The sequence below is a fragment of the Melanostigma gelatinosum genome (genome assembly GCF_949748355.1).
Source record: "Melanostigma gelatinosum genome assembly, chromosome: 20".
Classification (NCBI taxonomy): Eukaryota; Metazoa; Chordata; class Actinopteri; order Perciformes; family Zoarcidae; genus Melanostigma; species Melanostigma gelatinosum.
The window spans coordinates 10,031,164-10,050,401 of NC_136653.1; the positions used below are offsets into that span (position 1 = coordinate 10,031,164).

The window sequence follows — 19,238 nt, forward strand, 5'->3', positions numbered from 1 at the left end:
ACACTTTATTTGAAAGTGTATTTATAAAGTGTATTTATTTTCTACCCAACGGGACAAAAAAAAGAATGTTGGCCCTACCTGACCCAGCAGCTAAAATGTTGCTTCGATAGTGATGCATGATTGCAATAAACGGCCAATAATATAATATCGAATAATATTCATCACTGAAAGGAGCATATGACTGGGTGCATGATGAGTAGTTTTGCATTTACTTTAGTGAAGCCAACTTTCGAAAACAGGACTTGTACAAGAGCAATTATACACCGTTGTATTACTTATGTCAGTATATAAAAAAAACTAAAAAGAAAGGAGGAAAGGAGAGCTCATAGGTGACTGAAGCAACATTTTGGCCCCTGGGCACACTTTGCTGTCCACTGATGTCCGAGGGTGAGGAAGAAGAAGGCAAAGAGAGACAGAGAGAAAGAGTGAGAGAGGAGGAAAAAACTGAGTGAGATAAAAACAAGAAGGGAGGGAGGCCTGTCATCACACTAGCCACTCTGACTGTCACTTGGCCTCTCTCTCTCCCTCTCTCTCTCTCTCTCTCTCTCTCTCTCTCTCTCTCTCTCTCTCTCTCTCTCTGGGCACCACCAGCTCTGGCCATTGCATGGAGAGAGAAGTGCTCGGAGGAAGAGCAGCAGATTTGGACATGTGGAAGTTGTCATCCAACGTTGACCCCCTCTGTTTTCGCATTTTTGTTTTTTCACCTCCAATCCACCCCCTCAGTCCATCCCTTCTTTTTATCCCTCAGCCTCTCTCGATCACTTTCCATGATTTAATGTGTGATGTTTGCACCCCCATGTTATTGTAATAAAAACCGGGTTGTATGCATGTTTGCCAGCTTGTTTTATTGTGATGAATTAAATTAGCACCATATGCCATTGAGATGTGATTTAACAGTCCTGTGGTATCTTATTGCTGTTTATTATCAATGCTGTGTACCAAATAATAACAATAAATTCCTTCCAAATAATGTAGCCTTTTGGGACTTTAAACCGTGCGGTGAAGTCAACAAACTCCCCCAGCAAATGGTTTGTTAATATTCAGAGAGTCTTGTTAAAATGTTAATGGGGGGATTCCAAACAGATGATTTGGGCGTATCCAGTGTACACACACACTGCACATCCTCGTTCTCTCCTCTGCTCCTTAACCCCTCCAAATCCCATTTCACAAACGTACTTTGCATGTGTGTGTGCTTCTGAGCTTGAATGCATGTGTCGTGGGTGAGTGCACGTGTGCGCCTCCGCAATTTGCTTCAGTTATCTATGGATGTACCTGGCCTCCATGTAAAAGGATTTATGTCAGCAGCGATGCATGTGCTAATGTAGTCCTGCTCTATGCGAGTATATCCAATGTGTGTGTGAGTGTGTGAGTGTGTGTGTGTGTGTGTGTGTGTGTGCGTGTGCGTGCGTGCGTGCAGGGTGATATCAAAGCAAGCAAACTCACTTGTTGACAGGAACTGCTATGGCCTGGAGGTAGAGCCACTGGCTGCAGTAATGCAGGTAGAGCCTCACAAACCACATCAAAGCCAGCAGCAGCATAATGAGGCCGAGCTGCAGAACGGAGCAACGCCAGCTACTATGCGACTGTTGTTGCCGCGGCAACGACAGGCCCAGCTCGGACGGCAGCATGCGGAGGGCCAGACGGGCTCGCTCGGACAGGCGTGACGGGCCGGATCCAGTCGGTGCTGATCTGTTTTTAGACAGAGGAAAATCAGATGCACAATACAGGACAAGTTTTTTTTGTATTTTTCTTTTCTTCTGACAAACATAATATGAATAAAACATATATTTAAATAGCTGTACAAATGCAATATTGTGTATCAGTGTTGTCCTCTAACTGTACAAAGTCTTAGTACAATATGTTTTTCCTCTCCTTTCATTCTTGATCTTTTGCATCACATTTCCAGCTTCGCAGCCTGTAGACCTCAGCAGTTACAAATATAAAGGTGAGCTTCCACACCAGATGTTATGTTTACAAACATACGCTGCAATTCACAGTGCAAATACGTACTTTTCAGTGCACTACGTGTAGTATTCAAAAGCATTTGTCTGCGATCATCCGATGCAGGCAATAAGAAATAGGTAGGGTAATAGCAGTATTCAAATTGACACGCATTCACACATGCACACACAAACACAAATATAAATCCCTTCCAGCAGTGCTCGGCTTCCCTCAGCACCTCTGCCTCCTTTGTGCCGCCCTTTGTCAGGCCTGCTCAACTATTCCCTTTCAAATAAGAGGGCACAGATGGAACAGTGGAGAGGAGAGAAAAATTCAAAATATGTTACAATGGGCTGGTAACAGCCTAGCATAAAACACTCCGTGCACAGCATGTGCAACACTGTACAGTGTGTGTCTGTGTGTGCAGTAAATGAGTGTGTACAGTTACAAAGTGCATAGAAATCTATTTATTACAGTTTGAACATGTCAACACAAGCAGACATTGATGAGCCCAATCGTCTGGCTGGCAGTAATTCGACGCAGGCTAAAGTCGGTAGCTATGGTTAGCATCACAGAGTGTGACTTCAGGCCTTTGCCTGTGGACATCCCTGTGTCTCACCACCGTGTCCCAGAGCACAGTTGGAATTCACTTTGTAGTGTGTATCTAGGGAAAATGGTACACTGCCTAAAGACCCAAAAATGAGAAAAAAAACAGAATCAATTGTATTACACCCCCCCCCCTCCCCTTACCAAATAATTAGGCTAGACTTACATCAAAGTGCAGCGCTGTGCTGTCTTTTGCTTGTGTTGCTGCTGAAATAAGAGCCGTCGCACAGCTGCATTTAAAACAAAAGAGATCATCTTCCCTGTTCCTGTGAGGTGGGTACACTCTCTGAAGTGTTAAATTATTTGAAGTTATCGAGTTCCTCAGTGGATGCACACGAGAGCGGCGGTGAAGCGCACGGTACACGTGGGAGAACTCGAGATTCATTCAGAAAATGCTCAGTCAACAGTTTGCGCCGCTAAATATTCATAGCTCAGGCTGAAGTAAACTCGAGCAGAGAGGATAAACATCTGACGTAAAAGTCAGTTTCAGGTTGAGATTGTAAAGTACAGCATGCGTTCCAAGCGTCCCACTGGATGTACACTGTAGATTTCCTGTGTGAGGTCAGTGAGATGCTGTTCATTCAAGATCATATATGCAGCAGGGATGTGGGAAGAATTCGTGGCATCTATTGCTTTTTCATTCCATGTAAATTAAATCATCTGATGGCCTTGGTTACTGTTGTTAGAGTAATTAATGTTAGATGAGAGAAGCAGTCTGTGGTAAAAGAACAAAGTCTCAGCTCTTTATAATGTGATGCTACATCCTCCACATTGATGAATGACACTGGCAATAAAGATAACTTTAAGATTCAGATAAATAAGCGACACATGAGACTTTTGAATTACAGAAGATATTGCAAACATCATTTTGTCAGCTTTGAGGTCACTGCAACAAATATAAGTTTTGCTTTGACTGTATTCTGGCGTCAAGTGTGTGTTTATAGAAGATTTTGAAGTGTGACGCAAACCGAAGGGTGATGATGTTTGAGCAAATGCGCGCCTCTGCCTCTCCAGTATGATTTTGACAAAGGCTCCGACATTCTGTTCCAGGCTTTTCTCACGACGCGCTTCACTGTGTGGTGGTACGAAACTGCTTTCTGCGTGTCTGCGAAAGTGGAATTACAGAGTAGACAAAAAAAAAAAAAAAAGCAGTGTGTCACAGACACAGGCAAGATGCTACCCTGTCAAGTGACATTAAACGAAAACAGCAAATACAACCTGACGCCCATCTTTCATATCATGAAGATATTGATGATGCATGAAAGAGGAATATTTTTAGCCGTCTTCATGTAGCGGCTTCTCTTCCAAAAGGAAACCGGTAACGTGATGTGAAATCTGTTATCACCACTGAATTGATTTGATTATGGCACCTCCAATTACAAAAGTACAATACAGAAAAAGAGGGAAATGCAAGGAAGGGGGTGGAGGTGTGGGCTTTTTTTTTATCTTGCAGGAAGGAAGGATGTTTCACAGCTTGTCCCCTGAACGAGTGATAGCATGTGGCGTAGCGGCCCAGAGATGATACGAACCATTTCAACAGGCATGCATTGGCACATAATACTGTATTTTAATTGTAGTGTATGATTTGGGGAAATCTGGGCCAGAAGATGTTCCCTCATTATCTCAGTCTTAATATGTCTGTTGTTCATTCCCATGTCATCAAAGCACGTCGCAAAATGACTCGTTCTCCTTAAACCTTGCCACAGAGTGCCAAAGCCTGTAAATCACATTTAACTAGCATATATCTGTCAACCACTGGCGCAAGAATCATCTCCTGGACTGGTTTTCCCGTGGCTGTGTCCCTTCGTGTTGTGCGGCATGACAACAAAGGGAAGTGTGCTTTTAAAAATAGCGCAACGTGAACAGCAAGTACAGACAGGTATTAAACCTCTAAGACGCTATGAGTAATGAGAGACGGAGGGGTTGATGAGAGGAGAGTACAGTGGGGTGTTACATTTTAAAGAGCAGATTCATGCTGAGGAGGCTCCAGGGCTGAGGAGAGCGAAGGTAACCCTCAGAACCCCTTTGCGTTGCCCTGATGTCTTAAACCCTCCAGTCTAAGGCCACTTTAAGTGTTGGACTTATCCATTTATTTTGAGGATTACGTTATTTTCTGTCACTTTATTATTTTGGCCACCGGCATTGTTTATAAATGCACTAAAACCCCAAATCTTTTCCCACATAGTCTAAGAAGGGTTTGCTGTTGGGGAAACAGAGAAAGAAAAAAAAAGAATAGTGTGAAAATAGACTGAAAAGATTGACGGATGACGTGATTGTTTTCTCAGTGGCCCAGATGCATGAGTGTTTTGGTGATTATGGAATTATCTTAGGTGTCAAGAGATAGAACTGAAGATACCACATCTTTGTTTACATTTCATTTTTGAAGAATACTAATGATGCGTTTGTTTTGGATTGTGAGAGAATCAGTCATCTGTCCTCTGTGGGTTACACAGCTAGCTCCTTTCTGGGGACTTTTGTTGTTGAGGAAAAAAGATAAATCACGTGAAACTTAATTTGCAACTTGTAAACAAATGTACAAACAACAGACGAACAGACTGCTGCACCAAACTGCAAACTATTTTGTCATTTGTGGCTGCATGCTCAAGGACCTCTCGTGGTCGCAGTGACTCAAACTTTCTCAAAATGCCTTTTATTGCCTGTTTGATACGCACATTGATTGACTGCTGGCTCCTCACTCACTACTCTTGACCACCCCCCCCCCCCCCCCACCCCGCCGACCGGTAGCTGCAGGTCAGACACAGTGAGGTTTGCTCAGTTGTATTGTTTTAGGCTGTGTGTTTGCTAACAGTTAACAAAACTGCACACTGCTGCGTTCATCGCCGCCTGCACACAGTCTGTGTCTTTTTATTGTCGAACAGGTGATGGCGCAGACGTGAAATGAGACCGTATCTGTTGTGAGACGTGCGAGTGAAAATCATGGCCGATACCCTTGCAGTCTAGACCGGGGGTTGGCCATTTGTGGGTTGTATTCATTTCATCAAACTAGAACTGCCACGATTAGTCGGCATCATCAATGACGTAGATGCTGAAAATGCGTCGTTATCAATATTCTAAACCAACTTTCAACATCCTTAATCTTTTGTTCTTGTAGCTGCTAAATACTCATGAAACCATATTTTGAAAATCTCATATATAATACTGCACCCATGAGAGAATCGTTTTATATTAGGCTTCCCCACACTCCAAACTGTACCAATATGGGGAGCATATGTTTTGCACGTACAGTCGCACATCGACATCAACCTACAGTTTTGCGCTTTAACATATAAATCTCACTTAAAAAATGTTCTTGTGCTACATTATTCAATGACATATTGTTTGTCAAAATAAAATAAACTTAAATAAAATGAAGGAAAATTAATCGTTTGGAATCATCTGTAAAATAGATGAATCAATAGAAAATAAGTTTTAGTGACAGCCCAACGTCAAACACTACAGCAGTGGTCGCTGGAGACACACCTGGCGGAGATCTGCACTCTACTGATTGCACCTTTCTAGTCAACTCTGTGATGCATAAACATGAACTAATGCACACTATGAATGCCAATCCAAGTTTATAAATCATGTACAGATGCTACAGTAATTCCCACAGTAGAAACTTTAACTGCCTATTTATTGCATTTACGCAGAAGCACATGAGCTGACGTAATGATTGGCATGTTAGCGGGGCTTTGCACAGGTGGGGCAAATATAATACAGGAAGCTATGAAACCTCACAAAGTGGAAATCACAAAGAAACCCGCTCCCACAAGATGTATTAAATGATAATCATTGGTTGCTAAGCTGGTATCGTTTTCCAAAGCACCTTGAATGTGTGTGTGCATAAAAAACAAGTTGAACAAAGCAGCAGTATATGCCTGCAAGGCTTTTAGATAATTGAGTCCTTTTGTATATCATCTTGTGAAAAGTTTTATTTGTACTGAAAAAAAAATACACAAAAAATGCCTCAGATTTAACTTTGTGCATGCTCTGTCTCTCTCTATTTTAATTGTATTTGTTCCAAGGGCAATTACCTTTATAACACAGCTCTTTACAGACACTCTGGCAAAGCAAGAATACATATAAATGACTTTCATTGACAAAATGGGACCACAATGGCAGGTATTCAGGGTGTAGCCAAAAGAGATTGGGTGTAGCATTTTTACAATGCGATGGAGGATCTAAGTGGACAGGAAAGAAACGTTCACATCAGTGCCATGCTGGTGATTGAGGGTATCATGTGGGGCATTTTATGTGGGCAACCAAAAAACCAAAAGTTGGGGTTGTGCATTCTGGAGGATGACATGGTAAGGTAATGACCATCAAAATGATCCACTATATGTAATCGACTCAGATAAAAATACTAATTGCTACTCTTTGCTTATGATCAACAATTTGGCATGCGATTGTTGCAACCATTCGCTGAGCAGTAACTTCCTGGAGTCTAGTTGGCTGGCAATCTCACGACAAAGATAAGACAGGAAGTACTGAATCAAGAAATAGCCCGGCACATGACCCCCTCATTTATACTTGTTTTGAATGGATTCAACAAATGTGTTAATGCAATAGCTTAGAGGTGAGGATATGAGGATTTGGTTACTGTTGGACAGAGCCAGGCTAGCTGTCACCAGTCCAATACACTGATATGCATTGTTGAAAGGCAAACCTTGTAGGCCATGTCTACACATCTACAGGTCTTCTTTAAAACAGATGTTTTCCTCTATGGCCTCTCATCCAAACGCAAGTAGAGTTTTAAATCACTGAAACGGATATTTTTGAAAAGACCTTTTATTAAAGGTGTCGATTTTGACTCAAATTTAGTTTTTACCACTCACCAAATATCAAAAAGTATAAATACATCAAGAAATATTTAGCTATTGCTTTACTGTTGTTTACTATTTGTTAACGCCGCCAAAGGAAAAATAAACTCACTGAGCATGCTCAGAATCTTCTTCTCTGGTATTTGAGGAAGTCACCTACTGGCAACCCTTTCGAGTTGTCTTTGCGTTCTAGTGTTGAGATATTATGTAAAACAAAAGGTAGCGTGGACAGAATTATATTTGAAATGTAGAGAAAATGTATCACATTTGTTTGTTTTTTAAAACGCAGCTAGCCAAAGCACAATTCAAGAACGCAAATTTGATGAGCGAAAATCCAGTTGTGCGACTCCTGCACCGGCCAAACAAATCCCTCCTGAATGTGCAAGAATGTGTTTTGGCCTCCTCACACACCTTGGAATAGTTTCAGTGTACATGGGGTATAGTTTCACCGTCATGCAACATGTGGCGTTTTTATGGAGCGCCTGACTTAGCACGAGAGGGGATTAAAACATGGAAATGGCAGGTCCCTTGGTGCGCCATAAACGAGGATGGAAACATTTCCAATGCAGATGCACCCGGGATCAACAAACACACAGGGACTTCCCAGGCATCCGTTACACACACACACACACACACACAGACACACACACACACACACACGGCTACTACAGCTTCCACCACAGTCCTCAACAATGAAGAACAGGTTGTTTTTCTCTCTATAAACTTTTATTTTGTGTGGGCAGTGAGAAAAATACTCAAAACATGGTGCCAGTAGATGTGTAATACATCCATTCATCAACTTGGGTGAGGCGTGCAGAGAAGAGTGCTGCGGAGGCTTGAGTATGGGCCTTGCCTCATAACTGCAGGACACTGTCACCAGAGAGATAGAGACGGAGAGAGAATGAGGAGGGGACGGCAAGGCAAAGACGGAGTAAATTAGAGGCAGAGAAAGCGAGGTAGAGAAAGAACCATCGGGAGAGAGGAAATAATTACGAGCCAGCGAGACGAACCATGTGTTATATGTGTGCACGGAGAGAGCAATTAAGTGGCTGATGGACAGAGAATAAAGTTGTTCTGTGCAAAGACATGACTTGAAATGCCACCAAGCGTCACAGAGCAGATTAGGCATCAGTTGTGTTAAACCTGTTGACTTCTGATGAGGCTGGGAAACACAGCGTACAGGGGCCACATGTTTGTGCTGGGCAGTGTGTTTTCAACAGAGTCACTCTTATGTCATATGTGTGACATGGCGTCAGTGCAACTTTCAATCAAGCGTGCTCTGGTTCTGAAGTGGCATTGGTTAAAGTAGGTTCTGATGACATCATGCATACACACACAAATGTGAGAATAAAATTGTGATTGCATCGACATCCACGGCTTGTCAGTTATATTATCAGAGCTGCCAGTCAGCGGTGTGTATCTAAAAGTTCATATTTATTTGCACAGGGCAGAGTGCGTTCGTGCATGTTTGCGCTACAGTGCATTAGCTTACATGTATCTGCATGCACAAATCCACTTTGAAGATCTTGGGGAGTTGTTTGTTGATCTTTTTTAGATGGTTATGTCAGACTGGGGTACCAGTCATTACAGATGAAAAAAGAAGAGCGTGAGGGAGGTGTCACCTCTGGTCTACCTCTCTTTCTCTCACACACACACACACACACACACACAATCATGCACACACAATCATGCTCAAATCGCAAGCAATCACTCAAATGACCCCCCCCCCCCCCCCCCACACACTCACATACACTTACTTTCTCTTCCGTGTCTGTGGGAAAGGCATACATTTGACCCAGACCACCAATGGGACTACAGTCAGCTCTGACTGACAGCCACTTCACTGCAGATTAACCAATCATATTGCAACATTAGCCTGTCACAGAGCTGACAGCTCCGATTTCCATAAAGGAAGCAGCACGTAGGTTGTGTATGTGTGTGTGTGTGTGTGTGTGTGTGTGTGTCTGTGAGATCCGAAGTGACCCAGGGCGCGTCTGGCTGCATAAAAACCCTAACATGTGCACTCGGGCCGCGGTAGCCAGGGGCCCTCTCTTTCACACATGCACTTGCATGCACTTGCGCACGCACACACACACACACACAGACGCATTCCTGCCCCCTTCAGCACAGGAAAGCACTGGAGACCCAGGGGTGAACCGCGCTGCCATCTCCACCCACCTCTCCCACCAGCATTACATCAGAATTGATTGACCCTTGCACTGAGTCGTGATTCGGAGCAGTATGCAGGGGGATTGACAGCCTGGAACTCGCTGTTATTTCAGGTGTTTTATTCTCTCTTTCTCTGTCCACTACTGGAGGCCGATCTCTCTCCCCCTCAATGATAGCAAATGGCTCTTCTTCAGAAGAGGAGTGACACTGCAGGGTGCATGTTATCATCGTCTTCCGCACATGATACCGTGTAGCTGAGCAGCCGTGAACAATGTAACGGCAGACTTTACTGCTATAACCTGACACTTGAGCATGTACAGCGTGCAGACTCAAACAGATGGAGGGCACAGGAAGAGACAGAGACACTCAGTGAGTGAGTGCTCTGATAGGCTCGGTTGGGGAGGATTGTTGGTCCCCAACGAGGCGAGCTAACTGGGGGAAATTAGGTCAGTGTGTTCCCTGACTCCACAACAAGAACAAGCTGTGCATGTGTGCGTGCGTGTTGTGCCGGTGCACCAGCGCCATACTGCACCGCTATAACATACTGTGCAGGTCTGTGCGTGTTTGTGTGTGTCATTGTGTACTGCTGCCTGCCACACGTTGGCATATGAGGGACTGTGCAACCACAGGTGATAATTATTTCCACCTTATACTCATCTACGGATTTAACAACGGTGTTTGATTTTTGGCTCGAAAGCGAAATGCTAAAACTGTATTTATTTTGACTCATCACTAGGATGTAACTAATCATAACATCATTGCCGGTAACAAAATAGTTCTGAATATGAAGGGGAAAAAAATGAATAAAGGTTAAGTGACATTTATCCCCAAAAGGCCAGAGAGTCTTTTGGAATAAACGCTTTTGGGACAGATGGATTTAGTTCTGCAGTCATTTAGCCTCCAGAGGATGTGGATTGCTCTTTTTTTGTATTCTACCTCCCATACAGCCTTGTCTTTACTCTGTCACTTTCTCTCTTCGTGTCTCCTGATCAGGACAAGTCAGACATACTATAATTGATATGAGATTTAGGGGGTATTTTTCAATGTAATTAGAATCTTGATAATTGTACTAATGAGATCTAATTGCAAAGTGAGAATGACTTTGATTAAAACAGGTTTCTCTCCTCAAAACCAGAGAAAGAAAAAAAAAATAGTTGGGTGACATTGGTGAGACACAAAGCTAATTGGCAATACTCATGGATGCATGTAAATCAAACTTTGTATAAGTAAGAACCAATAGAAGCGGCATGTTTTCCTAAAAAACAACAACTGATAAGTGATTGTTAGGTTGTAAGCAATTATTTAAAAGAATGCTAAATGTTTGTCAAGCTTAAATGCAAGCTAGCAACAGTAACCCATCACTGTGCTGAGTATACTTAGTGTAAAGTACTGCTAAAGTACCCTCTGAGCTGTGAAATCAATTTAGTCGGGGTGTGTTTACCTTTTCGAGAAGTTGTTGCCGCACAATCCAAAAGCATTAAATTGGCCCTGTATCGAATTACAACAGCTGTATTGAATCAGGTGCTTTGATTTTGCTCAGTGCTATTCTGTGAGAAAAAAAGGTGGTTGAGATTCCATTTGTAGACATCAAATAAGACGGAAGGTCGGCAGGAGCCTTTTATGCATGTTCAAACAGATAGATAGCATACCAACTCAAAGGAATCATTCCTGGCTTTTTTTCATTTTCTTATTTTTATTTGCCCGGAATTGACTTGCATTGTCAATACCTGCAGTAAAAAAATTGCGCTGTGTTGTCTTTGAAATTGTAATTCATGGTTTACGGTTGTTATGATTCCATATATCATTCAGTTCTTTTTAGGGGGATAGTTGAGCTTTTGAGGTTCAACCAGGAGCTTTTGTTAAAATAATTTAAAAAAGAACATAATCAATACTCGAACTCCAAATATGAAGTTGATCCTGGCCCCACTGAAACAACAACTTGAAATGAAATACAAGTAAAAATACAAAAAAGGCGTCAGTCATACAATAACATTATTATGAATTGTGCCAACTTGTATGTGACTGGCTAATGACTAATCATTTGATGCAAATAAACAGTTCGTTAACAATAACAATATTAGTAACAATATTTCATTTTTATATTTTCAGACGGTTTAGTTGCATTCTTAGCATAAAGTTAGACTTTGAAGTCACACCTGCAGCTACATGCATGATATGTAATGCTGTTATGCAGTAACTATATGTCCTGTACATGCTGTGGAGCTCTGCAAGACACCGGCCTGCTTCATCCCAATGCATTCCATCACATTCATTCTACTCAGTGAATAAAGTGCTGACTGTGACGTTCTGGATGCATTGTGTTAAATATTTTGTGTGATTCCGAGACGATCCGAATCTTACTGTTACTAAGTGTTTGCTTAATAATGCATGAGCATCCGATTTGCCCATTTGTACTGTGACGCCCTATGACAATTTCAATGAGCTCAATCTCTTGTGGCTCAATAGATGGCAGTAATATCCCTCAATCACTGCAGAATGAATCCTGATCCCACATGAAATGCATGTATACGCAGGCATTCCTTGCGCTCACACACACTGTAACACAGACACAGTCAAGAGATGATGTACACACAAACACGAACACACTCCCACACACGTGCACAAACGCATATAAGCACACACGCACTCACACAAAGATACAAACAGAGCAGTGCCAGAGGAGATGGAGATGACATCATTACGGCAAATAAAATCCGTAAGCAATTCCTTTCGTCTGCGTCTCTGTCAGTCCTCAGGTAATGTAGAGAATCCCAGAAGAAGTCAAACAGCACAGCGGGAGAGACGGGTGAGGCTCTGACTTTGAGACCGCAGTCTTTAACTTCCCTGTGAAAGCCATAACTGGCACCGTATCTTTCTAATGTTCTGATTAGGCGAGGGCAAAAAAAAAAGCAGCCCTCAGCTCAGAGATACTGTAATGTGTGTGCTTGTAAAGATAAAATCAATAGAAGCAGCACCTTCACAGGGCACCAGGGAACCGGCAGGGCTCCGACTCAATACAATCCGTACCTATAACTGACGGAAATGTCTCATCTCACGGAGCCCGGCAACTGCTCAGAGGTAAAAAGCGGCACTATGAATAATCGTGGAAACCATTTAATTGTGTCCCTTTGTGTGCAGCCTGCCTGGGTTTCTGTGTTCGTTTTGTATTCACTCTCCCTCAAGATAGTCCCAGTGTCGTCATTTGTTGGCAGGATACGCTGGTAATCATTTGAATTCCCCCAGTATGTTCAGAAGATGTCAGGGAGTAGTCTCTGATCTTGTTTAATATGTGACCAGCAGCTATAAATTACCAACTCCCAGAAATGAGGAAACATGGGTCCTTTTAAATCTCCAGGGAGAGCTCTCTTTCTGTCTCCCTCTCACACACACACACACACACACACACACACACACACACACACACACACACACACACACACATGCACACACACACACACACACATGCACACACAGGCTCCCTCTCTCTGCCTCTCTCTCTCTCTCTCCCCCCTAGTGTAGTAGTGTGTGTGTGGTAATCCCCTCCCCTTAATTTATTTTTGACGTTCAAATAAAAACAAATACCTGTGACTTTTTTTGTTGAAATAAGCAATTTCTCTTTCAGCCTATTGTGATGCTTCGTGGGCATACGCAGTGGTGCACCTTGTTGCGTTTAACGCGTTTGGCCAAGGTGTTAGAAATGCTTTTCTTCCTGCTTTGTTTGTATTTAATATATCCCCACTTTTTCTCATTAAAATCAAATGCTGTAAGCCACGGCAGAGACGGAAAATACATTTTTCCCAAACTTCCTTTGTTGCATTTTGTTGTGCAGAGGAAACAAATACAAACACATCGTGACGTAAGAGGCTAAATGTAATATTGTTACAAACCAAATTAGTGTGAATAAGACAGATTTTTATTTCTTTGAAAATGACTAAATGAAAAGTTGACAATATAATAAAATATTTTTCTGTGATATGATGCATCAATGTAAGCTCTTATTGATAATAGAAATTCCCTGCTTTCTTGCAAAGCTCTCACATAATTGACTTTGCCTGTGACTTATTTATGTTAACTAATTAAAGATGACCTATGCAAGATTAAAGCACCAGCAGATGCAAACTCTGGATGACACTTGGCTACTGTAACTACATCCATACAGGAGGTGTTGCAGTCGGCACATTCTGTTGTCAGCGTCTGTCTGCTTGATGCCGCGTGCGCATCACTGTGTCTGTGAGGCACAGGAAGCCGTTGTCACTCGCGTTTTTCTTCTCTCTTTTTATTTATTCCTTTCCAACGTTTCGAATTTCACAAGACTGAGGCAGGATAATGAGTGGTGAGACTCACTGTAGGGAGAATGTATACTCCTCCATCTCCTCCGTGGAGAGGTTCTCCGTTGAAGGCTGCATCTTCTGTTTGCCTGCCTGCCGAGGCGGTGCGCTGCCGCCGCTCATGCTGGGGCCGCAGCTATTTGTCTTCTTGATTGGCTTCTTCTGTGAGGAGCAGGAATCGGGGAGAACACATGCGGATGTCATTTGTAATCAAAGCAGGAAACAGGCCTCTGAATTTATCTTGGGGGATGCACACGGTGACAGTGACAGTGTGCGCGGCACTTTAGGAGTCTCTCCTATATCTCAACCGCGCCTCAATTGACATGAGACGTGAATGACGGCAAAATCGCACACGGCAGGCCATCATTCAAGTCGAGTACATTTGGGGGAAACGTGCGTACAGTGACGGGCGGCGTTAAATATGTGATATTTGAGCAGCTGGCACTGTTTTTTTCCACACAAGTCGTTTACCTTCATCGTCATAAACACAGTCAAATGGAGTTAGGAAGTGGGGTTTTAAATATTTCACCAAGGTACTTGGGAGCAGATATTATTTGTTAAGCCGCCAACATGTTAACGGCTTGCTTTCCCTGGCCCTGTCAGCCCTGCCTGTGTTGCCCTTGGGTGGGCTTAGTGTCTTTCTGCTTGAAGTTGTGAAATACTCGCTGATGTATGTTAATGAGATCCACAGTTGGAATAAGCAACCTCTCGCTTTCTTCCACCCCTGTCTCACTCTGCCTCCCTTCATTTGTTTCATCTTTTCCTCTCCTCCATCTCTGTCTTTCTCTCTCTCTCTCTCTCTCTCTCTCTCTCTCTCTCTCTCTCTCTCTCTCTCTCTCTCTCTCTCTCCCTCAGAGATGAACTGGGCCCAGGAAGTAGTAAATGGGCAGGGCCCCATAAAAGCTCCATCCGTTTTCATAGGGCAATCTTTGCCAAAGCAAGCTTGGATTCCAGAGTGATGATCACAATAAAAAAGGTGGAAAGGAGCGGGAAAGAAAGCACAGAGGAAAAGAAATGCAGGAGATATATAAACCACAATGTTCTCCGGTGTCTCCCTACGATAAATTTAATGCAATACCTTAAGAGCAGATTCCGTATATAGCTGGATTCCTGCCCTGTGGGCAAAGTGGTCGCCTGGAGAAAATTCATTTTAATTAGGCTTGCACTGCAGGTTGAAGGGTTGAAATCTGATCCCCTGCGCTCCCAGGCTGGTGCAGGTTGGAGATCACTCCACTTAATCATTGGACAACTGGGTTCCACACCATGACATTTGACAGAGTTAGCAAGGTTTTAAAGGCCAAGAGGAGAAGGGAAAAACAAAACACAGTCTACAGAGGCTGCGGAGAAATAAAACCTCATATCAACAAACTCATTAATTTAACAGGTCATCACTGATTAATGGTGGTCTGGAGAGCCTCTTGTACATCAGTGGAGGGAAGTTAGTAAGAATAAAGACTTGAAGGGATCGAGGCTCAGGCGGGAGTGGAGGATGTGTATATATATATATATGTGTGTGTGTGTGACAGACGGAGGCTTGATGTCGTTCATAGGCTTCTCACTACCTCAACAATAACATTACGACAACAAAAGGCCGCAGCCGAGGCACAATGGCGGGGCGGACCGGGAGGCAGCAATGCCAGATCAGCACACAAAGTCATTTTGCAATTACCACTTCAAAGTATGGCAGGTAACATGCAGGCTTTGATTAATTTAGCTTAAGTCCTCTGTAGCACAGGAAGAGGCGTGTTTAGAGCGGCTTGGGGAAGAAGAAAAAAAAAAGAGAGAGGCCCTGGCTGGCGTTTCTGATTTCACAGAATTTGAGCTGCTTTGGCTTGTCAAGCAGATCTGAACTGGCTTTGAAGGCTGACGAATACCTGTTAGTGTGAAATGTATTTTGACAAATCTCAGATAATAAGCCAGGGAGGTGTGTGTAGGGGTGCAGAGAGGAAAAGGGAAAGGAAGGCGAAAGCGGAGCGGGTGATCATTGCAAGGGAGGGAACACTTTGCCTTGAATCCCAACGTTACCTTGTAGTGAGTTGCACCCTCGGCTTTCTCCCTGCATGGATCACTCTTGTCTCCCGTGTTTCCAGAAATGGCTCCCGAGGAGGAATTCTTCCCTGCATCCCCCCCCCCCCCAAAAAAAGAAAGAAATAATATGCATTGAGTGTGAAAAAGAAAGAAAGGTTGATGTTTGTTTTCCTTTGCAAACCACATCTGGCAATCATAGTGAGGATCAAGGGTGGTTGAGTGGTATTTATATTACGGAATCCAAATGATTACGAGTATACACTTCAACTGCTGATGAAATATTTAAAAAATATATAATTGACAAAAAAAAGCACTCTGAATCCTATAAATAATTAAATACACCAAAATACACAATAATATAATATAAGTAAAAAAGTACGGTTTCATTCCAAAAAAAAGTCTAAAATGCCAAAAATTCCAGGTTTGTAATCAGACTTAAAATAAGAAGAATACCTGTTGTTGGATAATATGTTCTTTGCAGTACCAAGAAATAAAACAGTCTTTGTGAACACACTGGAAGTGTTGGTGCCTTTGTCTTATTGTTCTACTGTGAGGCAGTCTGAGGTACAAGGTGTTTTGGTATTCTGGTGACTCTGATTTGACTCTTTAAAGAGAGTGGGAGTGTTGACTTATAGGGCTCCCACTGCACATCATCTCTGTCTCACACAATCTCAGAGCTGAACCTTCCCAGCCTCAACGCTCTAATGTATGCAATTAGAAATGATGAAAAATCGAAAAAGAAATTAAGTTTGGTTGTAATACATTTTCAGCCATTCTTCTCTTCCTTATAAAATTACTTTTAAAGTATTTTTTCATCCTTACCCTTTTTTTTCTCCTCTCTCTCTATCTGTCTCACTCGTTTTTTTTTTTTTTGCTGTAATTTAAATGGTAAGCCGCCAGATGTGTGTCTCATGCTTGAAGAGTTGGAGATCTGCATTATTTAGCATATTAACATTCACAGAATTTAAAAAAGGGTTCCTGCATTGCCTGGAGGATGTAATTAAGTAAACCTTAGCTTGATACATGTACAAATCTCACGATGTGAAACTTTTTTCCCCCCGTCGAACCAGTCACATCTATATGATGCATATGGAAACCTCTGCGATGATAATTTTTTTTCTCGCTGCGGGATTAAATATATCAGTGATAATAATTTAAATATAGGCGACACATCAGGAATCCTCCTGACAGCTTAAATGGCAGGAAGAGTCTGCTCACTGCTATTTTTAAGCGAGTCTGAAATCAGATTTCATCCTAACACAGATGTAGACTTTAATTACCAGCGCTTTGCTGGTAAACAGGTGGAGTGCCTACAGTTACAAGGTAATAAGGTTATATTTGTTCTCGTCAAGGGATAAAATAATTTATATTTATACATTTCCATGACATTACATAACTGTAAAATCACTGTTCTGCCAAGATACCAATCATCTCCCATCAGTCAAATGTTTTTTTTAACACGGTGTAATCATATATTAATGCCGGGACAAAATATTTCGTACACACTCTGAAAGTGCATTGAAAAATGACTGCCAATGAAGAAATGTCAAAGATGGGAATGTCAGAGACCCTTTGTATCAAATATACGAAATGTTGGAACTTTGTCAGTTTTGCGTTTATCACAGATTCCAAGCAGAAATAAAAATACAGTACATTTGGCATATCTAACTTTTAAAAACATCCAAATCAGCTGTTGTTCATTTAAGTTGGAGTGCATCGTTTTGACAGTTTATCGCTAATATGTGCACTTGAGCACATTTCAGCAAAGTATGTGTGTGTTGCTGTTTAATTATGAGGCCGAGCAAAGCCAGCTGCTTTTACACACTCACACACACACACACACACACACACACACACACACACACACACATCACAATCTCTATTAGCAACAACAACAGCAGCCGTGGACTCACAGAACTGAACTAAGGTGGATAAAGATGCTTTCTTTGACTGCACAATCACACACACACACACACACACACACGCACACACACTCATTACACAAGGCCCCACTTGCTAATGCGCAGACGCCGTGGAACCAGAATGAGCGCGGAGGCAGCAGCATCGACAGCTTCGACAGCTAAGGGCTACATCTGTGAACTCAGAGCGCTGGAGCTGCCACAACTCCAGCCTCTCCGGGCACTCAAGGCCAACAACAATCTCCTTGTTATCCCCCCCCCCCCCATGCTCTGAGCTGTGTTAAGACCAGCAGACACACACACACACACACACACACACACATTCATCCAGTGCACTGCATTGACGCACCCACACACAGGAAGGCGTACAAACAAAGATATTAATATGTAGACACTTGCATACATGCACAAACATTTTCCAGGGTAGAGATACAAATGAGTGCACCTCGCAACTGCATAACTCAACACACCTCTTTTCTCTCCTGCTCGCACACAATAAAAAAAGGCAGAGGAAAGAGAAAAGCCTGAGGGCCGCAACACTGTCAAGACCCCACCGCTGTGTTACCGGTGAGATGCAACCAGGCTGGGATGGCGGTTCTTGCTCACCTAGGCCCCTAATTGCCTGTCGACTGGTCCGAAGGTACAGAGGGATCGGAGGTCATTGACTCACGGATTACCCTCGAGTCCATGTCCGGATCTTGTGTTGAGGTTGCTAGGATACGGCGAGGACTCGGTGTCGCTTCACACAAGAGTTTATCTTCTTGTAATCCACAGCATTGTAATGGCAATAACAGACGCTCAATGCATACTGGCATTTTCCAATATGCCATTTTTAAGACCCGTTCAGTCTCCCTGGTGAAGTTCTGTTGCTCTTGAAAGTTGAATCAGTCTTGACCATGTTCCAAAGGCTGTCTTTGTCTTTTTCTGGGAACTGGGAACTTTCAGTGTGCTTTTGAGGCAAGACACTGTCACCTTTGGGTCTGTTTGTCCCACATGCTCTGTATTTGCTCCCCACATGCAATCCTTTAGGCTTGTTTACTGCAACCACTGTGAGCGTTTACACGAGTATCTCTGCAAACGGGATTCAAAAGGTTGAATCCATCCATTTGGAATCCGGACATTGTTGAATTAATCGGCGGGATGCGGAGTGCGACTGATTGGGACGGCATGATGTAACGTTGCGGTTTGAAACTCTGATGACTAGGACCGGCCTGGAGGGGAGCGCATCCTGAATGTGCAGGGCAGCGTTCCAAAGAGGACATTAGATGAGGAGTCCTGGAAAAAAGGCAGGGAACTGAAGCAGCCATGCAGTTATGGGCAGACTCCTCGGCGTGCTCATAGTGATCCACTAAAAGCGATCATGAAACAAGAAGCTAATCTAATTAGTCATTTGGGTTCAATCAAACCCAATGTAACTGGATCATTCA

The 19,238-nt window shown here is 42.9% G+C and overlaps 1 protein-coding gene across 1 annotated transcript in view; it reads right to left on the minus strand.

Moving 5' to 3' along the window:
• Positions 1 to 19,238, minus strand: part of ofcc1 (orofacial cleft 1 candidate 1) — a gene marked incomplete at both ends in the record, with an annotated part of 80,482 nt that overhangs the window by 33,045 nt on the left and 28,199 nt on the right. Inside the window, 3 exons of the mRNA XM_079292341.1 lie at positions 1,444 to 1,689; positions 13,881 to 14,026; positions 15,890 to 16,078. Coding sequence (XP_079148467.1) covers positions 1,444 to 1,689; positions 13,881 to 14,026; positions 15,890 to 16,078 — 581 coding nt within the window. The remainder of the gene's footprint in view (positions 1 to 1,443; positions 1,690 to 13,880; positions 14,027 to 15,889; positions 16,079 to 19,238) is intronic.